Source organism: Sus scrofa, chromosome 3, assembly GCF_054392235.1.
Source record: "Sus scrofa isolate SSC_HxYL_T2T_F1_AM1 chromosome 3, Sscrofa_HxYL_maternal_Yorkshire_Landrace_v2.0, whole genome shotgun sequence".
NCBI classification, from domain to species: domain Eukaryota; kingdom Metazoa; phylum Chordata; class Mammalia; order Artiodactyla; family Suidae; genus Sus; species Sus scrofa.
Genome location: NC_139385.1, coordinates 129780553 through 129801974, shown reverse-complemented (window position 1 = coordinate 129801974; position 21422 = coordinate 129780553). Strand labels below are relative to the sequence as shown.

At 43.5% G+C, this 21422-nt stretch overlaps 1 protein-coding gene and 1 long non-coding RNA gene across 6 annotated transcripts in view; one reads left to right on the top strand and one right to left on the bottom strand.

Annotated features, from left to right (window-relative positions):
* Positions 1-21422, top strand: part of LOC146404936 (uncharacterized) — a 639839-nt gene that overhangs the window by 537456 nt on the left and 80961 nt on the right. The window lies entirely within an intron of this gene.
* Positions 1947-21422, bottom strand: part of LDAH (lipid droplet associated hydrolase) — a 111589-nt gene continuing 92113 nt past the window's right edge. For 3 of the 5 annotated variants that reach the window (XM_005662712.4, XM_013996308.3, XM_085019885.1), the window contains 2 exons: positions 18218-18300; positions 1947-5707 (listed from right to left, as the gene is read on the bottom strand). In XM_005662712.4, coding sequence (XP_005662769.1) covers positions 5510-5707; positions 18218-18300 — 281 coding nt within the window. In that variant the 3' untranslated portion in view covers positions 1947-5509. Of the gene's footprint in view, positions 5708-10226; positions 13248-18217; positions 18301-21422 lie in introns of those variants that run through there. The other 2 variants (XM_005662715.4, XM_013996307.3) reach the window with 2 other exon arrangements.

Below are 21422 nucleotides of genomic sequence, written 5' to 3'. Positions count from 1 at the left end.
GAGGGCCTCGAGGGAGGGAGACGGGGACAGAGGGACTGCTCCGGGAGGCAGAAGCAGCTGGTGGTTTGGGCCAAGCCTCCAGGGAGTGGCGTAGAGGCACAGGCACTCTCATAGCTGGAGCAGTTGACCCCGAAGGTTCAGGGCACAGCACGTGTTCAGAGGAGCAGACAGAAGGGACCGCGTCTGAGGCACCAGGTGGCGGCGGCAGAGCTGTCAAGGTCGGGTGGGGCTCAGCCCGGCCCTGACCCCACACACTTGCTTTCTCCCCCCGCAGTCCACTGCCCGATGCACCCCACCCCAAAGCCCTCTGTTTCCGCTTTCATTCTTTTAGCCCCTCTCAGTTAACAGCTCTCCACTCTTTGCTTTTTCCTTTTTTTATGGGAACCCAGTTACACATACATGTATACATAAATTTTTCCTCCATTGTTGTGCTGCGTTGTAAGTATCTAGTTCTTCACTCCTCTGCCAGCCTGGCCCTCATCTGCCCTCGCTGTGACCCCCTTCCCCAAGCCTCCTCTCCAGCTAGGCTGCCCCCTGCTGCCTCCAGGAGGCAGCAGGATGCTGTGGGAAGAAAGGGTGACACCACGGCTCTGGAGTAGAGGCCTGAGCTTGGAGCTTGAATCCAGCTGTCACTCAGTAGCTGTGATGTCTCGAGCAGGGACCCACTTGGCACCTGTGGGTAACTTGTAATGTGAGTATCATCGTGACACACAGGACCGTGAGGCCTGAGGGCGACCCGTGAACACGAGGGGTGAGCAGCACATCGTCCTTACTCTGGATTTTGCTCTCTTCTCTTCCAAAACCACCCAACTTCTGCCTGTCCTCCTGGCACCAGGAGCAGCCTCCTCCTCCCTTTTTCTCTTCTCAGAACGATAGCAACCCAAGCCCCTTCTCTGGCTCTTACCTGGTTTGCTCTCGAGATGCCTCCACTCTGCCGGAAGAGGTCAGACCCATGTCCCACACTAGCTCCTACCTGGGCCCACATCATCACTCACCATTTCCTGGGGGGTAGAGGCAGGAATCTCAGCCTCACGGGAAGGGAAATCTTTTCTCCTCAGCATTCCTGCAGGAGGGCATCAGCCTCAGAGTTATATTTGTTCACTGGGCCCTCTTAGTAGCCCTACCCCCAAGGGAAGGAGCAGCCCAAGTATGTCCTCTTCTCTTGGGCAAGAGAAGGCCGGGGATAAAGATGATGGATCTTGTGTTAAGAAATGGCCGGCAGGGCCCTGCTGTACAGCACAGGGAACTCTACCCAATATTCTGTGATAATCTACATGGGAAAAGAATCTGAAAAAGAATGGATGTGTGTACATGTATAATTGAATCACCTTGCTGTACAGCAGAAATTATCACAGCATTGCAAAGCAACGATACGTCATTAAAAAATGGAACAGAGAGAGAGAGAGAGAAATGCTTGGCTTCCTCCATCTTTTCTAAATGACTCTAAGCTCCTCCAGGAGATGCCCGAGTATCCTGGGCTGTGTGTGGGAGGCCTGCATGGCTGGGGTCAGAGAACTGCTTCCGGTGAGCAAGTTTCCCCTTCCTTTACCAACAGGAACCAGTTTCAGGCTGGGTGAAACAGTGCAGAACCCGGGTACCCATGGGTCCTCCACTGTGAAGAGAAAGCAAGGGACAAGTCTGCCATCCTTCTCCTTTAGGTACCATTTAATAAAGCACCCACCATAAGATAGACAGAGTGCTAAATGCCATATGTAAGACCTTATTTGATCCCATTAAAGACACACAAAGACCCTCCCAAAGTCCAAAAGTTAAAGCAAGTACTTTCATAGATGAGGGCCGGGGGCGGGGGGTGGATGCTCTGGGAGGTTAGGCCTCTGAACAGCGTCAACCAAATAACAGACAGATCCAGGATTTGAACTCCTAGCTTCATTTACTTCCTAGAAGAGGCAATTCACTTTCTGGAAAAGATGCAGAAGGACAGAACATGGTGGTGTTTGTTTTAATAATTATTCTTATAAATTTCAAAATCATCTCAAACTTACAAAAAAGTTGCAAGTACAAAGAACAGCCTTTCCCTCTGAACCATTTAAGGGTAAACTGACATGTCCCATGGATCCCAGAGGCTTCAATGTGTCTTCAGTACAAATAAGGACACTCTCCATTTATCCACAGTACGACCAATGAAATCAGAAAATTAACACTGGGAGCTCCCACTGTGGCTCAGTGGTAACGAACCTGACTAGTATCCATGAGGATGGAGGTTCTATCCCTGGCCTCACTCAGTGGGTTAAGGATCCGGCATTGCTGTGGCTGTGGTGTAGGCCGGCAGCTGCAGCTCCAATTTGACCTCTAGCCCGGGAACTTCCATATGCCATAAGTGCGGCCCTAAAAAGCAAAGAAAAAAAAAAAGGAAGAAAATTAACACTGATTTCCTTCCTGCTATTCCTCACATCCCCTTCAGTGATGTTTTGCAAGTTGTTTCAGCAATGTTTTTTATAATAAAACCAGCTAATCCAGAATCAGGTGCCGCATCAAGCTGTGTCTCTTCAAACCTGGAGTTACATTTTAATGCACTATAGGATGAAGAAAAATCCAGCCTTTGGAGGCCACTGGAGAGGCTGATGGTGAGAGGGCCGCTGTCTCGGACATCTTGCACGAACGCCACCTCTGGAGGTCCTCCTGCATGGCCCAGAGCAGGCTGGGGACAACGCAGGCAGCGGTCACGATTCCGGCTTAGGCCTTTCACTCAACACTAGGTAGCCCCAGAGGAAATGACTGTCTTTGCAAAGGACCATCTGAGTGGCCGACTGGAATATACAGGCAGAAATGCTTTTGGAAATTGGACTTCATCCACTCCTTAGCAGCTTTAGGCTTTCGTTCACTTTTTTGTTATGATGATTTTTTTTTCTTTTGTCCTTTTAGGGCCGCACCAGTGGCACATGGAGGTTCCTGGGCTAGGGGTCTAGTCGGAACTGTAGCCACCGGCCTACGCCACAACCACAGCACCACAGCTCATGGCAACACTGGATCCTTAACCCACTGAGCAACGCCAGGGATCGAACCCGCCACCTCACAGTCCCTAGTTGGATATGTCTCCACTGCACCAGGACGGAATGATGATGTTTAATAGTAACACTTGTTAGTACAGCCAGTCTTTATTGAGAAGATACTCTTGGTCAGGCATTGCACCAAATGCTTTCATTTTATCATTCCATTGAATTCTTCCAATAGTATGAAGTACATATTATTATTAATCCGATCTTATAAATAATGACAGTGAGCACAGAGAAATTAGATGAAGTTGTCTAAAAACCACACAATTGAAAAGGCTTCCAGAGCTTATATATCTTATCACCTCGTACATATGCATGGAAACATTTTTGTTTAATTCCTAATAAAATAAAATGAACTTCAATCTCCTGAAATCTGATTCATCCTTCTCTAAAAGCATTGAGAAGGTGACTTTTCAATTTAACAGAGAGACTTTGACCCAAGTCTAATTCAGGAGAATGCTAAGATTGTACCTGCCCCCTCCCTCTCCCAACCTACAGAGATCAGGCCAGGCAAGGTCATAAAGTGTGGGGAAAACATTTCAAAAATTCATTTGGTGCTGAGATGATAAACAGGAAATAAGAGCCCGTATCTTTTACTTTATCACTTTACTTATCATTTTTTAAGCTCTGGTATACTTTGGTTTATCAGATATAATTTCATACATGTGGACTTGAAATATGCAGTGATGTTATATAATAACACTAAAAAAAAAAAAAAAAGCTGGGGGTGTTATATTTTATTTCAGTAGCATCATTTACCCAGTACGTGCTTCAGGTTGGTATTTGAGCATCTCCTGTATGCAAGGCACTTCAGAGCCATGCTTCCAACGTCAGATTTCTAGAAGATTCCTCACTCAGATGCCAGTAAGGACTTTGCAGCTTTGTGCCAAAGGCTTATGCATCTATCAGTTCCTTTCTGGGGCCAAGAGCACTCCCTGCCTGGAGCTTGGCTCCTCTCCTCTGAAAGTCCTTTGCTCCGATGCAGAAGCCATGCTAAAGGATCGTAACTCATTCGCCACTCACCACAGGGTTGGCAGCACATCAGAGCTGAATATTTCTTCAGGGGCCTTTAGGTTTTGAGAGGAAGGACAGCATCCTAGGTCTTTAAGGAATGATAACATCGTGAGGGATTTCCCCTGGGAGAAAATGGAATGTTTCTATTATCAACTGGCTCTGCAGTCAGAGGGATTTATTGGCCCCTAAGTTCCCAGGATTGAGTCGATTTAGGGAAGGAAGCAATATTGTCAGCCCACTCTAGGCTGGGGAACAAGCTTCTTCTTTGCTGGACCTCAAGGCATCCAGAGGAGGTTGAATTCACGTCACTTAAGAGCTTGTTTTGGTTCATTAGTACAATAATTTCTTTCCAACTAACAAAGCTAATGCAGAAATGGAGAACTCATTTATGGTAATTCTCTATTCAGCAATTTAAAGATGCCCTTTCAAAAATTACTTCCTAGAAGATTTTCAGAAGAAAAGAATCATAATGTAGCTAACAATCTATCCTCAATGCCTATACAGTACTTGGCTCACTGCTCGGTCTCAGTGGAGTCGGACTGTAAAAACCACCAGAACGGGCACTTGCATGTGGCAGGTACAGGGCTGATGTGGGACAGTCCGGTGCCTCCATCCTGGCTCCCAGGAGCCTGCAGGGAGCTCAGAACCAGAGGTTGCTGACTGTCTGTGGAGGGAGGAGTAGTTAGGACCCTTCGATAATTATTCATCCTTCTTAGCTGATGGGAGGAATGTCTGCCGGACTCGATCCTCTAATGCAGGTAGATGAGGAAGTGACATTCCACAGGGAAGGAGACAAGCAGGGCTTCCCCTGCCATTGGCTCTGCTTGGGCTTGTGCCCTTGGGGGCCAGACCAAAGGCTAACCTGGGGGTCTGGAACAGGTGCGGCATGCAGGATGTCCTGGTGTCCAATCTGATTCTGACGATCTCCCTTCTGTCCTTAAGGGAGACCTGGGTCCACTGCCCACATCCACTCTCCTCTTCCTGCTACTGGAACTTGAGAGCACCCTTCTCCTGTTAAATGTGCGACTACACATTTAACTCTCATTGGTCTCTTTTACATTTTGTAGTAGGTCTTTCGTAATTTCCTCTAGAAGAGCCTATTTTACATTGTAACCCAATTAAAACCAACTAAATTTAAATTTCCTTTTATCTTAAAGGATCCTGCCTACCAAATAAACTATATGGTGCCAGTGGGCATCTCATGCAAACGTAAGAGCCCTTGTTTAGATCGCGGTGTTCCCTGAGTCTTGGAAAATGTGTTATTAACCCTCTGGAATATTTCATCACCTGTGTTTATTTACTTCAGCCTGCAGCGTGGAGAGCTGGGAGCTGACAGTGGATGAGCCAAGAGGTTCTCACTTTTTTCTCTTCTAATATCAAACATTAAAATAAACGATTATCTGCTAAGTCCACCCCGTACTACCAAGGGGCAGTACACCCACTGCCTGCATGTGCTAGCTGTCGGGGCTTGCTCCTGGGCGTCAGTGCTGCACTTTGGACAGATCATCCTTCAGCCAGGCAGCTACCATGGCGGCCATTTCCCGGTGGAAATGGAGGACAAAAGCGTGAGGCATCATTTTCTCACAGAGTCGAATATCTCCCTCTGGAAAATCTCTCTTCATGTCCTCATAGTACTCTTTTGGACACCAGGCATCCTTGGTACCATAGTAAAATGTAAGCTAGAAGACAAGAGAAAAACGTTTTGTTAGAAAACACTTCCCCCTCGCAGCACCGATATGACACCAGGAACCTGCAATGCTTTGAAAACAGCCCCTGCACGTGGCCCTGGAAACCAGGTCCAAGCTCCCTCCAGAGAGCAGCTCTCTCCAGACAGCAGGCCTTCGTGGTCTGTGAGCCTGAATCTCGGCATGTGATGGAAAGAAACCCATGCGGGGAGAGCCTTGTGTGATACTTCACGCATGATTCGCCACAAGCACTTGCCAGGCATGTCGCGGATGTTGAGGGTGGGAGAGACACTGTGGAGAGAGTAGACGAGGGCAAGGAAGTCGGACTGAGACATAATCGCAGAGTGACTCGGAACCAGGCGTTATGCACTTAGTGGTTTTCGTACAGCTACGTGGTAGGCATGTGGGACATGTTCGCTGGATGGATGGCAAAGATGAGTCAGATAGACTCGGGCTTCTCGATGTAGCAGATGAGGAGTGATTAGACCCCTGAGAGTGTCCATGACTTTCTACAAATAGGCTCCATGGAGCAGGTGAGTGTGCTGATTCTGTGGGGAGGGGTCCCAGTCATACTCGGGTGACAGCAGGCAGGCTGGATGGAGAAGGAAATTCCTTTGAGACATTACTAAGACCCTTACTGCATACTGATCTGTACTAGCCTGATACACACACGTTCATGTGTACACACGAATGCATATATGTTTACACACACACACACACATGCATGCAAGAGTGTACACATGCACACATTTGTGTATACATGTACATAAGCTATGTGCACAGATAGGTGTATGTGCATATGTACATATGGATATGTTTATGTGTACATACACACCTTTATAAGTATGTAAACATACATACTCTACATCTAGCTCGAAGATTCTGTTTTCACCGAAAAACTATGTTCTACTTCCGTATTTCTTAAAAAAATAGGCAACAAAAACAAAATCTTATTCAGAAGGGTACATATGGGTAATTTCTACAAAAAAAAATCTCATTCAAACACTTACTCCTTAATCTGTTCAGCAAGTACTAACTGAGCATCTACTCTGTATTAGGAACCTAGAAGTGAGAGAGTCTTTAGAGGAGGGAGGACTGGAAGCACTGCGTACACAGCAATTAGCCTGGATAAGGGCATCTGGTGGGAGCCGTGGGCAGGAAAGGTGCCCGGGTCGCTGAGGCCCAAACTGAATCTTCAAGTCGGGGGAGCAACTGTGGGGAGCGTAGCAAGCAAGTAATACATATGAGGGAGGGCGGCACGCTTGGGAATGAGAAGGAATTAAAAATGGCTGGAGCACAGGGTGGTGGGAAGTAAGACTGGAGAGGCGGGGAGAGATGAAGTCATGAACAGCCTGTGCCACGCTGAGGAGGCTGGACCTTGTTCTGACGTCCACAGGAGCTAAGAAGAGACTTCTCACAATGAAGTGACAGGATGAAGTCTCTATGGTAGGAAACTCACGCCCGGCTGCAATGATGGAGAGAGGATGGAGGGGATCAAGAGAGGTGGGAGGAGGAGATGGGAAATACGCGTTGGGGCTCGGTGGATATTTGACGCTTTGGATCGTTAAGTCCATTATCTGAAATCTGGACAGGTGAGATTGCTCTTTTAAAAACACGAGCCTTTGTTACACGAACCTTATGATGTAACCAATATTTAAAGAGACGGTTAGTTAAAAAACACTTTAAAGAGGAAAATTTTAATGGAGTACCCCAGAGAGTCAATTACTAACAGCTCAACCTTGAGTTGCAGACTTATTCTGAATCACTTCATAGTGGTTCTTCTGGCTGTCACCTGATGTTTTAGCTTTGAATGCTGAAAAGGACCTGTGGCTCAACCATTTCTCACTTAATTTACTCTTCCCATTCTCCTAGTTTTGCTCACTACAACTATTTCTGGGCACACGAGGGCCTCACAATCAAAATTCATTTTTCCAGGGCTCTTAGCAGAGTATGAAGTTCCTTTTGGTTTCCTGGAGAATAGGAGAGCCTGGCTGTTGCCCGGTTCTTTCCTCCTGGTGCCAGTCTCTCTAGAGCTCTTAAAATGCTGCAACTTCACACCCAGTGGGTGACTGTTCTGGCCAGTTGTGGAAAAAAAATTTTCTCAGAATTTCTCAGCAACCACCCTGCTACCTACAGCTTCTCCTTGAAATACTGTTGGAAGTATAAGCTGTCTGCAGGCATTAATTACCAACAGGGCTAATAACTTCAGGTTCCCCCCAAACCACTCCCTAGTCTCACCACCAAGAATCCTTTAAATTATATCCAGGAAACAGTGTCTGGAACAGTCATTATGCAAGTTGTTCAGCACTTCCTCAGAGTATGAAACAGTGTTGAGAAATCTGGAAATTTGAAATTCAGACATGCGCTTGTGTCTGTCAGGTCTGTTCCTCTGCTCCAGGGCTTGAAGATACCGGGACACTGGGAAGGTTAGTCTGGGAGTCCTCACCCCGGTCCAAGCTACAGCGGGACATAAAGGGTCGATGAAGGAAAGCAAGGCCAAAAAAACCCCCCCTGAGGAAGTCTCTTTGACAAGCAGGACAACAGCCTTGTGGCACCTGCGGTTGCTTTCTGCCCAACTCAGAGACTAGTGAGTCAACTGTAACTTGAAAGGACTCCATGGAGAAGTGGAGCTTGATAGGCCTCAGCGCTGGGGAAAGGCCACCCCTTCCCTCATGCGTGAAGGTGTCCGCTGAGTAGGAATAATAAACAAGGATCACAGGGACCCACACCTGCCTGGAGTATCAAGAGACACTGTCCCGGTAGTTAGGTGGCATGTGCTGTGCAAGGCATATACTAGGAGGCTCAACACAAGGTGACACCAGTGTTCAAGCCAGCGTCACAGTGAGGACTACAGACTTCCTGTATGTTCATCTGATTTCATTTCTGGATCCCCCATGACCGTAATCATTTTGAGGGGGTTGTATCTCCTCACACTGCTAAGTGATAGTGGGGTAAGGTCTTTTTGTTTTGGCTTTGTTTAAGTTCTTCAGGCTGTGTTCACTGAAGGGCTCTGTAAGAAAGTCTTGGCTTACAAGGCAAGTCTTGGCTGTTTCTAGTGCCTTTATATACACTGGCTCAAGATACTTCCTGTTCCCTAGAGATTATAAGTCACAGGCAATAGATCTGAACAGAGGACTCTGCACCTGTAACCCTAAACAGAAAACTGAAAAATATGGGGTGTGTGGAGGTAGTGGTGGCGGGTAGGAACGGACAGGTGAAGCAGAAAGAAAGAAATAACCAGACACCGAAGCATAGTGGCTGAGAGTGTATACTAGTCTTATGTTGAGACGTAAAAATGAATCACAACAAATAACAATGACCTGATGAAAACTGAGAACCATTTTCCAGGTTCTTTGCTAAGCTCTGTGTTCACTGAGTCCTTACAATAATATTCTGAGGAAGGCTTTTTATTCCTCTTTTACAGAAAAGGAAACTTAGGCTTAGAGAGACTAACTTGCTTAAGTTGAAACAGTTAGTGAATATAACCCAGTGAAAACCTGAGTTATAAAACCAGAGAGAGCATTCATAATCAATACCTTTTACTACTATTTAGAATTTAGAATAAGCCGACTCAAGGTATGAAAACACAAACCTGAAGACTGAAAGGGATGAACCTGGTAATGAAACCTAACTGAATGTGATCATTACGAAGAGGGATGAATTCTGTGCAGTTCCTCTGGGGTGTGGCTGGTCGTGGGGTGATTACCACTGTGAAAGTACTGGAGCTGTTCACTAAGAATCCCACGCTGGCAGTAGGATGTTCAAATCAAAAGTTTACAAGAAAATACATTCTTTTCTGTAGTTTGTTTCTCCTTGGCCCTTGTGTTGATACGCATGAGCACTGATAAAAAGTATATATTATTGGTATGGAAATTCTGCTACTTCCAAATTGTTAAGTAATCATGTCTCCATTAAACACAAAATTTAATTTTCTCAGTTCTAGATTTTGCCCAGGACTGTGCTCTTGCTTTTCTCTGTGAACCTTCTACAGTTAAGCTGGAATTATGGTTCCCATAGTCTCTGTGCTCTCAGGCGTATTTTCCTTTAGCTTTCCAGCTGCCCCTGAGGAGATATGTCCCTGATAAGATGTCCCTGCCAACGGCTGCATCTTGCTCCCATACAGAAGCCATGCCTGTCTTTTCTCCCGAGGTTTCTTTTCTTTTCTTCACTTTTTGCTGTGGAAACTGACAGGTTCATAGCATTTTCCACCCTAAATGACTCTAAGCCTATCTCCCATCTGGCCCTGGCTCAGTGGTCAGAATTGGGAAGTAAGACAGCTCTGCCCTGGAGAAGCTCCAGAGTTAGGCGAACACAGGCATGTGCAGGCTGGTCCTTCAATACAACAGGCAGAGAGAGGTGTGAACAAAGTGCGGGAGGAGCCTGAAGTAGGGAAACCCTTCTGCCCCGAGGGAGTCAATGCAGCTTTGCTTTCGCATATGGTGCACTGCTGGCTTTTATGCACGACTAATAGAGGATTTACTGTAAGAACAAAAGAAATATTAGACACCATCTCATGACATGAGTTTATATATTTGATTTAGCGAATTACTAACAAAAATCACTTTCAATGATAATAGCAACATCGTACAATATTAAACATGAAAAAAGCCATACACCAAAAATCACTACCGGGCGATACCAAATATTACTCAGCTATAAAAAAGGGAGAGTCTGCCATTCGCGACAACATGGATGGATCCTGAGGGTGTTATATGATCTCACTTCTGTGTGGAATCTAAAATAAAACAGAATTCACAGAAACAGAGAGCAGGCTGGTGGTTGCTAGCGGCAGGGGGAAGGAAGTGCGGGAAATGGGTGAAGGTGGTCAAAAGGTATAAACTTCCAGTTATAAGATAAGTAAGTTCTGGGGATGTAACACACAGCATGGTGGCTGGAGTGAACACCATGTGGAAAGTTGTTAACAGAGTAGACCTTAAAATTCTCATCACACAAAATCTTGTAACTAAGTGAGGTGATGAATGTTAACTGGTGGTAAAGTTATGTGCTAATTCTTTTTTTTTTTTTTTCTTTCTTTTCGCTTTTTAGGGCTGCACTTGGCGACATATGGAAGTCTCCAGGCTAGGGGTTGAATCAGAGATAGAGATACAGCCACAGCCACAGCCACAGCAACACGGGATCTGAGCCACATCTGCCACCTATACCATAGCTCATGGAAATGCCAGATCTTTAACCCACTGAGCGAGGCCAGGGAGCGAACCTGCATCCTCATGTATACTAGTCAGGTTTGTTACTGCTGAGCCAAGACGAGAACTCCCTGCTAATTCCATCTCAATAAAACTGGAATAAAAATCTACCCGAATTACTTCTCTTTAGTACAAGTCCACTAGGACTATAGGCATCACAGGAATTGCTGCTGGACAAGAGCAATGGGTGGGCGGCTGCTTCTAGCCTCCCCTAAAAGTCAGGCACTTAGCCCTCAACTCCACAACCTTAAAGGAAAGGAAAGCTATTCTGTAACACACGCATCTCTTTTTGGTTATTTAAAAATCCCATCCAGAGGGGTGGGGGGATGTGCTTGGGTTGTGGGATGGAAATCGTATAAAACTGGATTATGATGATCATTGTACAACTACAAACGTAATAAATTCATGGAGAAATAAAATATCTAAAAAACCCAGTTATCTACAATCATGCTATTCAGTAAAAAAAAAAAAAAAAAAAAAAAAAAAATCCCATCCATCTTGGGAACAAAGGGATAGCAGTCACAAGCCTTTAACATTTCATTGCAGTCTTTCTAAACAACCATTTTTAGGAACTTGAAAAACTGCTAAAGAAAGGGAGGTATTTTAGAAAATCCATTTTTCAACTTATCTTGTTTCCTTTCTTTTTTCCCCCCAGAACTGGCTCAATTACCATTCTCAAAAAAATGAGAATTAAAATCCCTAAAGATTAAAAAACGTGGCCAAAGACGGAGGTGAACAACAGTCCTTTAGGAGCCCTGAGCCCTGCTCCCCCTGCAGGCATCTAGGGGGGCACTGGGAATCGGGCACTGAAGGACCAGGCGGTCCAAGCAGGTTCTGACTGGACCACTCTCCAGTGGCTGGAACAATCCCGCTTCCAGAGCCCTGCCAGGCAGGGCTCTCTCCTTTCTGCATGACTCAAGGGTAAAGGGCCAGAACCATACCTTATTCCCAAACAGAGGTCAGTGGGCCATCTGGTGACTAACTGCGTCTCCTTCTTACCTGGGACTGGGATGAGCAGCAGACCCAAGGCATCTGCCCTCCTCTGGTAAGGCAGCAGGGTAGGAGGCACTGGGGGCAAGTTTATCTTCCTGTGCTTCTGCTTCTCCCTGGTTATATGCCCCAGGAAACTGGCAGAGGTGCTGGAAGAGTCTTGCTTAACTAACGGAGAAGTGGCCGGCTCCGCTGAACCCTCCACACGAGGGTACAGGGCCCGAGTCCTGCTGAAGATTTAAGTACTACTGTGTTTTCCTTCCCTGCTGTTCCTACACAATGTCTCCCTCAGGCATCTAAGGAGAAGCAGTGGTTAGAATGGGACTGGGGCTTTCCAGGGTCACATATTTAATATTACCAAAATTTTTCATTATAGAATAAAAATATCTGAAAGGGTGTATGGGGGAGGAAAAGTTAGGCAAAGTCTTTGTAAAGTACTCAGAGGCATATCTAGGATATTTATAACTTCGTAATAGTAATAATAATAATAAACAACTTTTACTGAATGCTTAGAACATGTCAGACACCCTTGCAAAGTCTTCATGTGAATTACACATGGCCTTATATTTTTCAAATAATTTATGAGAATAGATACTATTATTAAACCATTTTATTGATAAAAAAGGAGACACAGCGTGGTCAAGTAACTTAACCAAGGTCACACATGTAAAGCAAGTGCTGGAGCTGGAGTTTGACCCTCAGGCTGTGACTCTAAGATTCTGCTCCCCAAATACACTCCTCCTTTGGATCATGCTCCACTAGAGGACTCAAGGGTATGCTAACACGAGTGCCTAAAATGAAGCTCTCAAGATCAAAATGATATAAACAAACCTATCTATTTCCAGGATGATTATGATATTCTGAACAGGCTTCAAATTAAACAGGCAGAACTAACACAATCAGTCTCAGACCGAGGCTGGCGGAAAGGCAGTCCTGCTTAGCTGGTCCAGGGAGCGCTTCCTATGCTCTGCTAAGCGGGACGTGTGCATGTCCGAAGGATTTGCATGCCCAGATCTACAAACAACTGCACAAGGTCTGTTCCCAAAGGCAACATGTGCCTCTGGGCTCAGGAGGACTAAGCAGGATGGGCGAGAGCTTGAAGCAGGGGGTCCCTGTTTCTGAGGACTCTTTGTCTCTTTTCCAACCTCGCTGTGGCCCCAGCCTGGTCCCCAGGGGGCAGGAGCAGCGTTGCTTTGCAGGAAGTCCTTCCACTGCTGCCTTTCTTCGTCAGAGAGCAGCATCTCACGTGCTCTTTATGGGAACAATTTCAGACCCCTGTTGACTGATAGTGACATTCAGATTCCGTCTGGCAGTAGTACACACCAGCTGTTTCCATCAGCCTAGGCCAAAGATGGTCACGGCAGTTTAGAATTTCCCTCCTAAGTGAGTTTTAAATGAAAACTTCGTTTCTAAACCAAACACTAATTCACTTTTCTAAGAATGAGACATGCATCCCCTTAGTGTTTAGAACAATGACAGAAGAAGGGAAGGCTGACCTCCTATTTGCCTCAGACACACCAGGTGCCTCATAAAGCAGAGCGTACCCTGGGGGCTTCCAGAAGGACTGGAACTGGGGGGGGGGGGCAAAAATATACAGTTGATTCTTTTGCTTTGGTTTATTCCATCCTGGTTCTCATTCTCGTTCCTCCTGCCTCCACTTCCTTCTTATTCATTAGCTCATCTCCCTCCTCCCAACCTCTAAGCTGTGTTCCCCGAGGATCAACCTTTAGAAGGCTTCTCTCCTTATACTACACACTTCCTTAGGTTACTGTTACCCATGCTCACGACCTCAAATGTATCCTCATCATTCCCCAATCAAAACTGAGCCCAGCCTCCTCTTCCAGGCTTCACACTCGTACATCCAGCTACCTGCCAGATTGTCCGCTTGGATGTCCCACAGGTATCTCAGACAAAAATGCCAAAACTAACTACTTTCTCACCCGTCTCCCACAGCGTGCTGGGGCTTCACCTCCCATCTTCCCTATCTTGTTACAAAATCCAAATACAGAGAAATAATCTTAGACACCATCTCCATTCTCTCATATCCTACGAGTATCCTTTGATTCTACTTCCTAAATCTTTCCAAATTCTACCTCCTCGTCACCCCCAAATCCACTGCCTTAGTTCTTATAAGAGTCCTCTAAACAGGTGTCCCACCCCGTTTCATTCTTTCCCCCCATATTCTGATACACATTCCCTCCCCTCCCTCCCATAATCCCCTTCATTGGTTAATCTGGCCATAGTCCTAGGGCTGAGTGATACGAACTGGTACCTCTGAACTGACTGAACAGATGGCATATGTTTGTCAAACATTCTGAATACCACATATCATCCTGATTATTACCCCCTTCCTTAAATCCTTCAGTGGTTCCCCAACGACTCAAAATAATCTCTTTAAAGTAGCATCTCGTGGTTTCTTGTCCTCAGGCCAGTGCCCAAGCTACAATACCACGCTGATTAACTTTTCCAGTGCCTCAAAGCAAGACTTCTTCACTTAGGGTCTATAGGTCCACGTAAGTTCATGGGCAGATGCAGCACAGTTACAGGGAGAGGGGTAATGTAAACTTGGGTGGGAAAAAGAATGTCTTTTTTTTTTTTTTTTTTCTGATCCCTAACTATAATTTAGGACTGCCTTTAATAATGAATATAGCAACAGACCACAGAAGTATTAGTAATGCCTGTATTTTGTTACCTATAAAATTATTGAAAATTTCAAATTACAGTCAACTTGTAAATAACTAAAAATTTATTTATGCACGTCACTATGAATTTACAAGAACAATTCTGACTGCTATTATATCGCAATATTTAGTTTGTTAATAAAGATGCACGTATTATACACCACAAATTTGTTTTTAATATATTTTGATAACTTTAATATTAATTTTTGGGGGTAATCTCATGCATTTATTTCATGCACTTAGAAATATTATTCTGAGAAGTCTACACATGACATAGCCGAAGAGATCCATGGCACAAAAGAGGCTTAGAATCTCTACTTTATCTGTCCATCCATCTAGCATGCATTTATTATCAGCAGGTATCACGCATTGTGCTAGGCCAGCGGGATACCCAGATGAGAAAAACCTTCAAGGTGGATGAGAGGGGAAACCGACCATTTAAATACTGTGTGATAAATGCAATATTATCACTTTACATATGGAGCCATGGGGGCTGAGGGGGAGGGGCATCTAATCAAAACCAGGGGCTGGGGAAGGCCTTTTAAAGATGGCAGTGGAGCCAAGTCTTAAAGGACAGGTAGGATGTAGCAGGTGAAGAAAAAAACACAACCTGTGACACCACAGTCCCTACTATACTTTTGGAAACAACTGTGAGTCAGATATATTTGCTCCAGGAAAGGGAAACGGCTCTGTGTAGTGAGGAAGCGCTGTCTGACACGGTGTGCAAAGTCTCTAGACCTTAGAAAGAAGGGAGAAGACAATCAGCTCCAAAGATGTTTCAGTGTTAAAAGGGCCCCTTTCCAGAGTTCTCTTGTGGCACAGCAGGGTCGGGACCTGGTGTTGTCACTGTAGCGGCTTGGGTCACTGCCGTGGCACAAGTTCAATCCCTGGCCTGGGAATTGCCACGTGCCATGGGTACGGCAAACAAACAAACAAACAAAGAGCCCATTTCCCTCAAGAAGATAAAAAGTTCTCCTTGTGTGGAAATCCAGTGGTAGAAAACCTGCTGATTATGATGGTTTTCTAAGGGGAAGACAAAGAATCCCAAAGCCATCCATGTGAGGCGGTAGAGTGACTGCTTTTACGCTTTCTTGTAGCTTCCTGAATAGAATGCATAAAGATCACTTTCAGAACTGTTTTAAAAGCTGAATCACTGAAATGTATTGAACAATTTTTGCAACAAAATGTGTGGCTGAAAACACTTGAGTCAGTGTTTCACAGTGAACAGTCCTGGATAGGCATGAAGTTTCTGAATGCTTATATTTGGGCTGAAATGGGACAGAGTAGCCTTGACTAGAGTATCTGAAACTGGGATTACATCTAGTCTTGGGAATTAATTTTCAAGTTTGACTTATTATCAGGGTTGTGTGGAAGGCAGGAGAAAATGCCCACTATTTTCCCAGAACTATGTTTCCTTTCAAGTTGCCTTATTTTCTCAAGCAGTCTGGACACATGTTCATTCAACTTTCACCAGTATTAAATTACAGCATGTTTCCTTTTTTTTTTTTTTTTATTACAGAAATAAGTTGCAGTAAACTTCCTGTCCTATAACTCATTTCACTAAGGAACGGGAATTGTATTATTCTAACGGAGAGCTCAAATTTAGCTGGTAGAAAGGATAGCCAATTAATTGCAGGCAGCTTTGCATCATTAAACTAAACAATGTCTTGCTTTCCCAAATTCCACAAGTACATTAAATGCTATCTTAAAAACAAAACCATTCCCTGTGGTTGGAAAAGTTTAGTCCTGTGGCTGTGTGTTAATATTAACCTTGAAACACCTGCCATCTACCATTTTACCCCCATATTTCTCCCATAAAAGGTTCAGCAAACTGCAGTCTCGACACAGTTACCAAGAGCAGCCCTCTATCTGGGATTGATTACACTTGCATATGGATTTAACTTAGCACAGGAATAAGTTAGCACCTGCCTTTGACCTCTTCCTGAGCACAACATACAAAGAGAACCCAAGAATGACGAGTACTTTACAGCAGCTGGCTTCCACAGGTGGTAAGATGGGCTCTGACACATGATGGGTCTAGTCATTCAGCAAGTGTGAATTCTGGAAGTGAGCATCTGCCAGTCTTATTATTAACTGGCAATTGAGGTCTTTTAAATGAACTTCCAGCCTTGAGAATTCAAATGCATTTTTGAAACAAATTCACTTATAATTTAACTAAAAAAGAAAATGCCGTTTTTCTTGTATTTTCACATACGTCAATGACTGGAAACATTGAAAGCCCTGGAGACAGGGTCCTTGTGAGGCCTGACCTCCCGCATTCTATTAGGTAGGGTTTCCACTGTCTCCAAAACTTCAATCTCTAGTCAACTGCTATTTTAGAAATATGATGACCACTATGGCCATAAGACAAACACAGAATGGCACTTTCAAAAGTTCTCTCTGGGTGAAGCTACTAGAGATGAATATTCTAAAACTATTTTTAAAGAACATATACTTCTCTTGCTTTACAATAATTGTATTGGAGGGGTTAAGAGAAATACAAATTAACACTATAGGCAAAAGTTTAAGTTAAATCTCACAAAGTTTATGAGGAGATGCTAAGCCCAATGGGGTATTTAAGATTTTACTTGCAGATTTAGGTTCCTGGGCCCCGTTAAGACCTGACCACACAGTGGGACTCATCTCATTGCATCTAGCAGATGGCACAGTTCAGCACTGATGACCGCAAAGCTCTATATTTGCACAGACCAACAGAAACATAAAAGCACACATGTAATTTAAAAATTTCTATAAATTACACTTTAAAAAGTATAAAGGAATGGATGAAATTACCTTTAAGAATATATATCATTTAACCCAATGTATCTAAAATATCATTTCAACACCTAATCAATATAAAAACATTAATGAAATATTTTACTTTTTTTGGTGCTAAAACACACATTTTATACTTACGACACATCTCAATTCACAGGAGCCATGAATAACCACATGTGCCTAGTGGCTATTGTGTTAAGATGGGACAGCTCTATCCTATTCATGATGGACAGACAGACTAAAGATACCATGGGAGTACTAGGGCCACCTAAGTTCTAGGGTGCTTAGACATATTCTAAACCATGGGCCCCTCAGTCTCAGAGACTGCTGCTTCCAAATACACTCGTGTAAGATTCTAGCACTTGCAGCCGCATTTCCAAATGCTAGATATTTCAGTTGTAGCCTTTCTGCATCTGCTTGTGTAGAAAACTGGTCTTGGTGTTAGAGGTGGGCATTCCTACTCTAATGAACTGGAGAATAAGAAAGATGGGCTCACTGAGTCATCAGATCATAGGAATGTTAGTTCTTTTCCAATGTGCTACTTATACTTTAATAAAACTCATTTATTCCATACATATTGAGGTCTTCTTGGACAGGGCTCTAGAAAGAAGTATTGATTCTAAAAATAAACCCAAGAAAAACAGACGGTGAAACATGCTTAAGTTAACTATGCAGTCAGCCTTACTTTCTACGGCACTGTCAAGGACTGCATTGAAGTTGACTAGAAGTAGAACTTGATTTGCAAGGAGCAAATCCTTGAGATCTTACAGATTTTAACCAAATCTAGCCTTTATTCCTCAGTACGTATTTCTGCCCATCTACTAACTTCCTTGCAGCACTTAAGTAATTACCTTAGATAAATGTTCTTTTATGGTTTCGTTGTCTCTCTTCACCACCTCCATCATTTCTTGGCTCGCAAGGTAGGCAACATTAACTATATTAAAATAAAAGGCAAATACTTAGAATATACAGAACAAACACAAACGTCAAATTAATTGAACTACGTTCTACATTCCTGCTCCACCTTTTCTTCCAGCAAGTACTATATGTTTGAGATGTTAGTGAGGCTAAGAGAGGCATGTAAGTCAGGCAACATGTGTTGTCTTGGAAATAAGAGCATGTCCTATGGAAAAATATCCCCTCACCCTCACCTGGCTTTCTCAATAGCAACATTTAGCAGTATGATGGCCTAACGTCAGATACCATAGCAGATGTGATAACTATACCTGATCAGGGTGTTTTTATGATTTAAGGACTGAAGCACATATTTTTTTTCTTTTTATTACTCAAATAAATTTGTTACATTTATAGTTGTACAATGATTATCACAATCCAATTTTATAAGACATATTTTGACAGATAAGTCATGTATGCCAGGGAAACTGCGCACAGTTACGAACATGAAACTGTGCAGGAAACAAAACCAACTTGGTCATTTTTTAAAAAAAGGACACAACTAGGCATTCCCCTCAAGGTGCAGCAGAAATGAATCTGACTAGGAACCATGAGGTTGAGGGTTTGATCCCTGGCCTCGCTCAGTGGGTTACGGATCCGGCATTGCTATGAGCTGTGGCGGAGGTTGCAGACGCGGCTCAGATCTGACGTTGCTGCGGCTGTGGTGTAGGCCAGCAGCTGTAGCACCAATTCAACCCCTAGCCTGGGAACCTGCAGGTGTGGCCCTAAAAAAAGGCAAAAAAAAAAAAAAGGACACAACTAAAAAGAATGCTTATTTTAAAATAGGTTTAAAGGGCCTTTAAGAGTTGTTAGTGAGGGTTAGTCCTATTAGGCTGACTGCAAAATGAGCAGAGTGACCCTCATTTTCAAGATACCTGGGGACGAGGAAGAAAGCCAGAAATAACATGAATTTATATGACTTTCTGGTACTGCTACACACATTTTCATTTGATTCTTTGTGTCCTGAATTCCACTTTGATTGGTGCTTTTGTTACTTTGCTTTCTTTTTGGCACCATCTGCCTATCTGTCCTTTCTTTTATTTTTAACCTTTTATCATTTTAAGTATATCTCTTGAAATCATAAGTGAACTTCTTTAAAAACACAATATGAAAGTCTCCCTTAAATAAAGGGACTTAGCATATTCACATATACTGCTATAAAAGATATTTGGCCCTATTCCAGTTCGTCAGTAGAAAAAATTAAATAATAAAGTTCACAGCAGAAATTAATGAAATAGAAATCAGAAAAACAATTGAGAAGATAAATGAAATCAAAAGGTAAGTTCAATAAAACTGATAAACCTTTAGCTAGACTGAGAAGACAAAACGTTATCAATATCACGAAAAAGAAGCAACATCCCTACAGATACTACAGACATCAAAAGGATAATCGGGTCATGTTGTGGATAACCTGATGTTAAGAAATTCAATAACTCAGATGAAACAGTCTGCACAAAGACACAAATTTTAAGCTCACTTGAAATAGATAACCTCAATAGTCTTATTATCTATTAAATTAAATTTGTAAGTTAAAGCCTCTCCACAAAGAAAACTCCAGGGCAAGAGGAGTTCATTGGTCTGCTCTACCAAACATTTAAGGAAGACATAATATTAATATAAATATTAATTTATTATATATAGTATATATAGTATATAACATATATAAATAACATAAGTTCTTCCAGAAATGACTACACAGATATGGATATTTAATTTCTGACAAAGATAGCATTTCGGAGCAGCAGGAAACAGGTGATCTGTGGCAGCCAGAATTCTAAGATGATGCAAATAATCCTTGTCCTTTTAAAATCCCTCCGCTTATTAAAGTGTGGGTGAAACCTGTGGATACAATGAGATATTACGCCCATAATGAGGTTGTGCTATCAACGGAGAGACTTGAAGGGGGATTACCCCAGTGGCCTAACCTAATCACACAAGTCCTTCAAAATCGGACTTCCCTCTGGCTAGTGGCAGAGGAGGAAGTCAGAGATTCAAAGCACCAAAAGGATTAAATGCACTGCTGCTGTTGTTTTTTTTTTTTTCTGTTTTTTGTTTTTTTTTTGTCTTTTTGCCTTTCCTAGCGCCGCTCCCACGGCACATGGAGGTTCCCAGGCTCGGGGTCTACTTGGAACTGTAGCTGCCGGCCTACGCCAGAGCCACAGCAATGAGGGATCCAAGCCGCCTCTGCGATCTACACTACAGCTCAAGGCAATGCCGGATCCTTAACCCACTGAGAAAGGCTAGGGATCCAACCTGCAACCTCATGGTTCCTAGTAAGATTCGTTAACCACTGAGCCATGGCGGGAACTCCAACCACTGGTGGTTTTTAAGACGGCGCTCTTGTGAAAAGGACATGAAAGTGACCTCTAGGAGCCGAAAGGGAATCCCTGGCTGACAGCCAGCAAGAAAATAGGGACTTCAGTCAAAACGCCACAGGAACTGGATCCTGCCAACAACCTCATTGAGCTCAGAAGTGGATTTCTGGATGGCAGGAGCAGAAAGGAGGCTTCTGAGATGCAGGCAATGGTGAGTTTCAAGCTGAGTGGGAGTTGGTTACAAGGGAATTTGCTCTCTGATATTTCATGGAGCTAAATATTTATGTTTTAAACACTTTTCTGTAATGTTATTCTTGAATTATAAGAAAATTATAAAATTCAAAAAACTTGTAAGGAATCTTACACTTCTAAAAGTAAATTTTTCATTAGGGAAACCTCACCCACCCTGTATTCCTATTCTCTTTTTTCCTGGTAAGTTTCCATCTAAGTATACTTTTATGTTGTTTGTTTTTAGAAAGTAAAGCACCAGTCTCCTTTCCAGTAATTGCTCCAAGGAAGCCATCTTTTCATTCCTCAGAAATGCTCATAACACAGCACAGTGGTCAGAAATAATAATACCAAGCAGAAGTGTAATTTCCTAAGGGGAAAACAAATGTCTCCTGGCAATGACTGTCAACAGCATTCCTGGAAATCCAGCAGAATTTAGTTTCAAGCCCTATAGTGAAGGAAATATCTAGTAGCATGAGTAATGGAAATAAAACAAGAAGGGAAGAGAATGATTTAAAAGAGCGTTACTTGTCTACTTTTATTTCATTACAAATCTAGA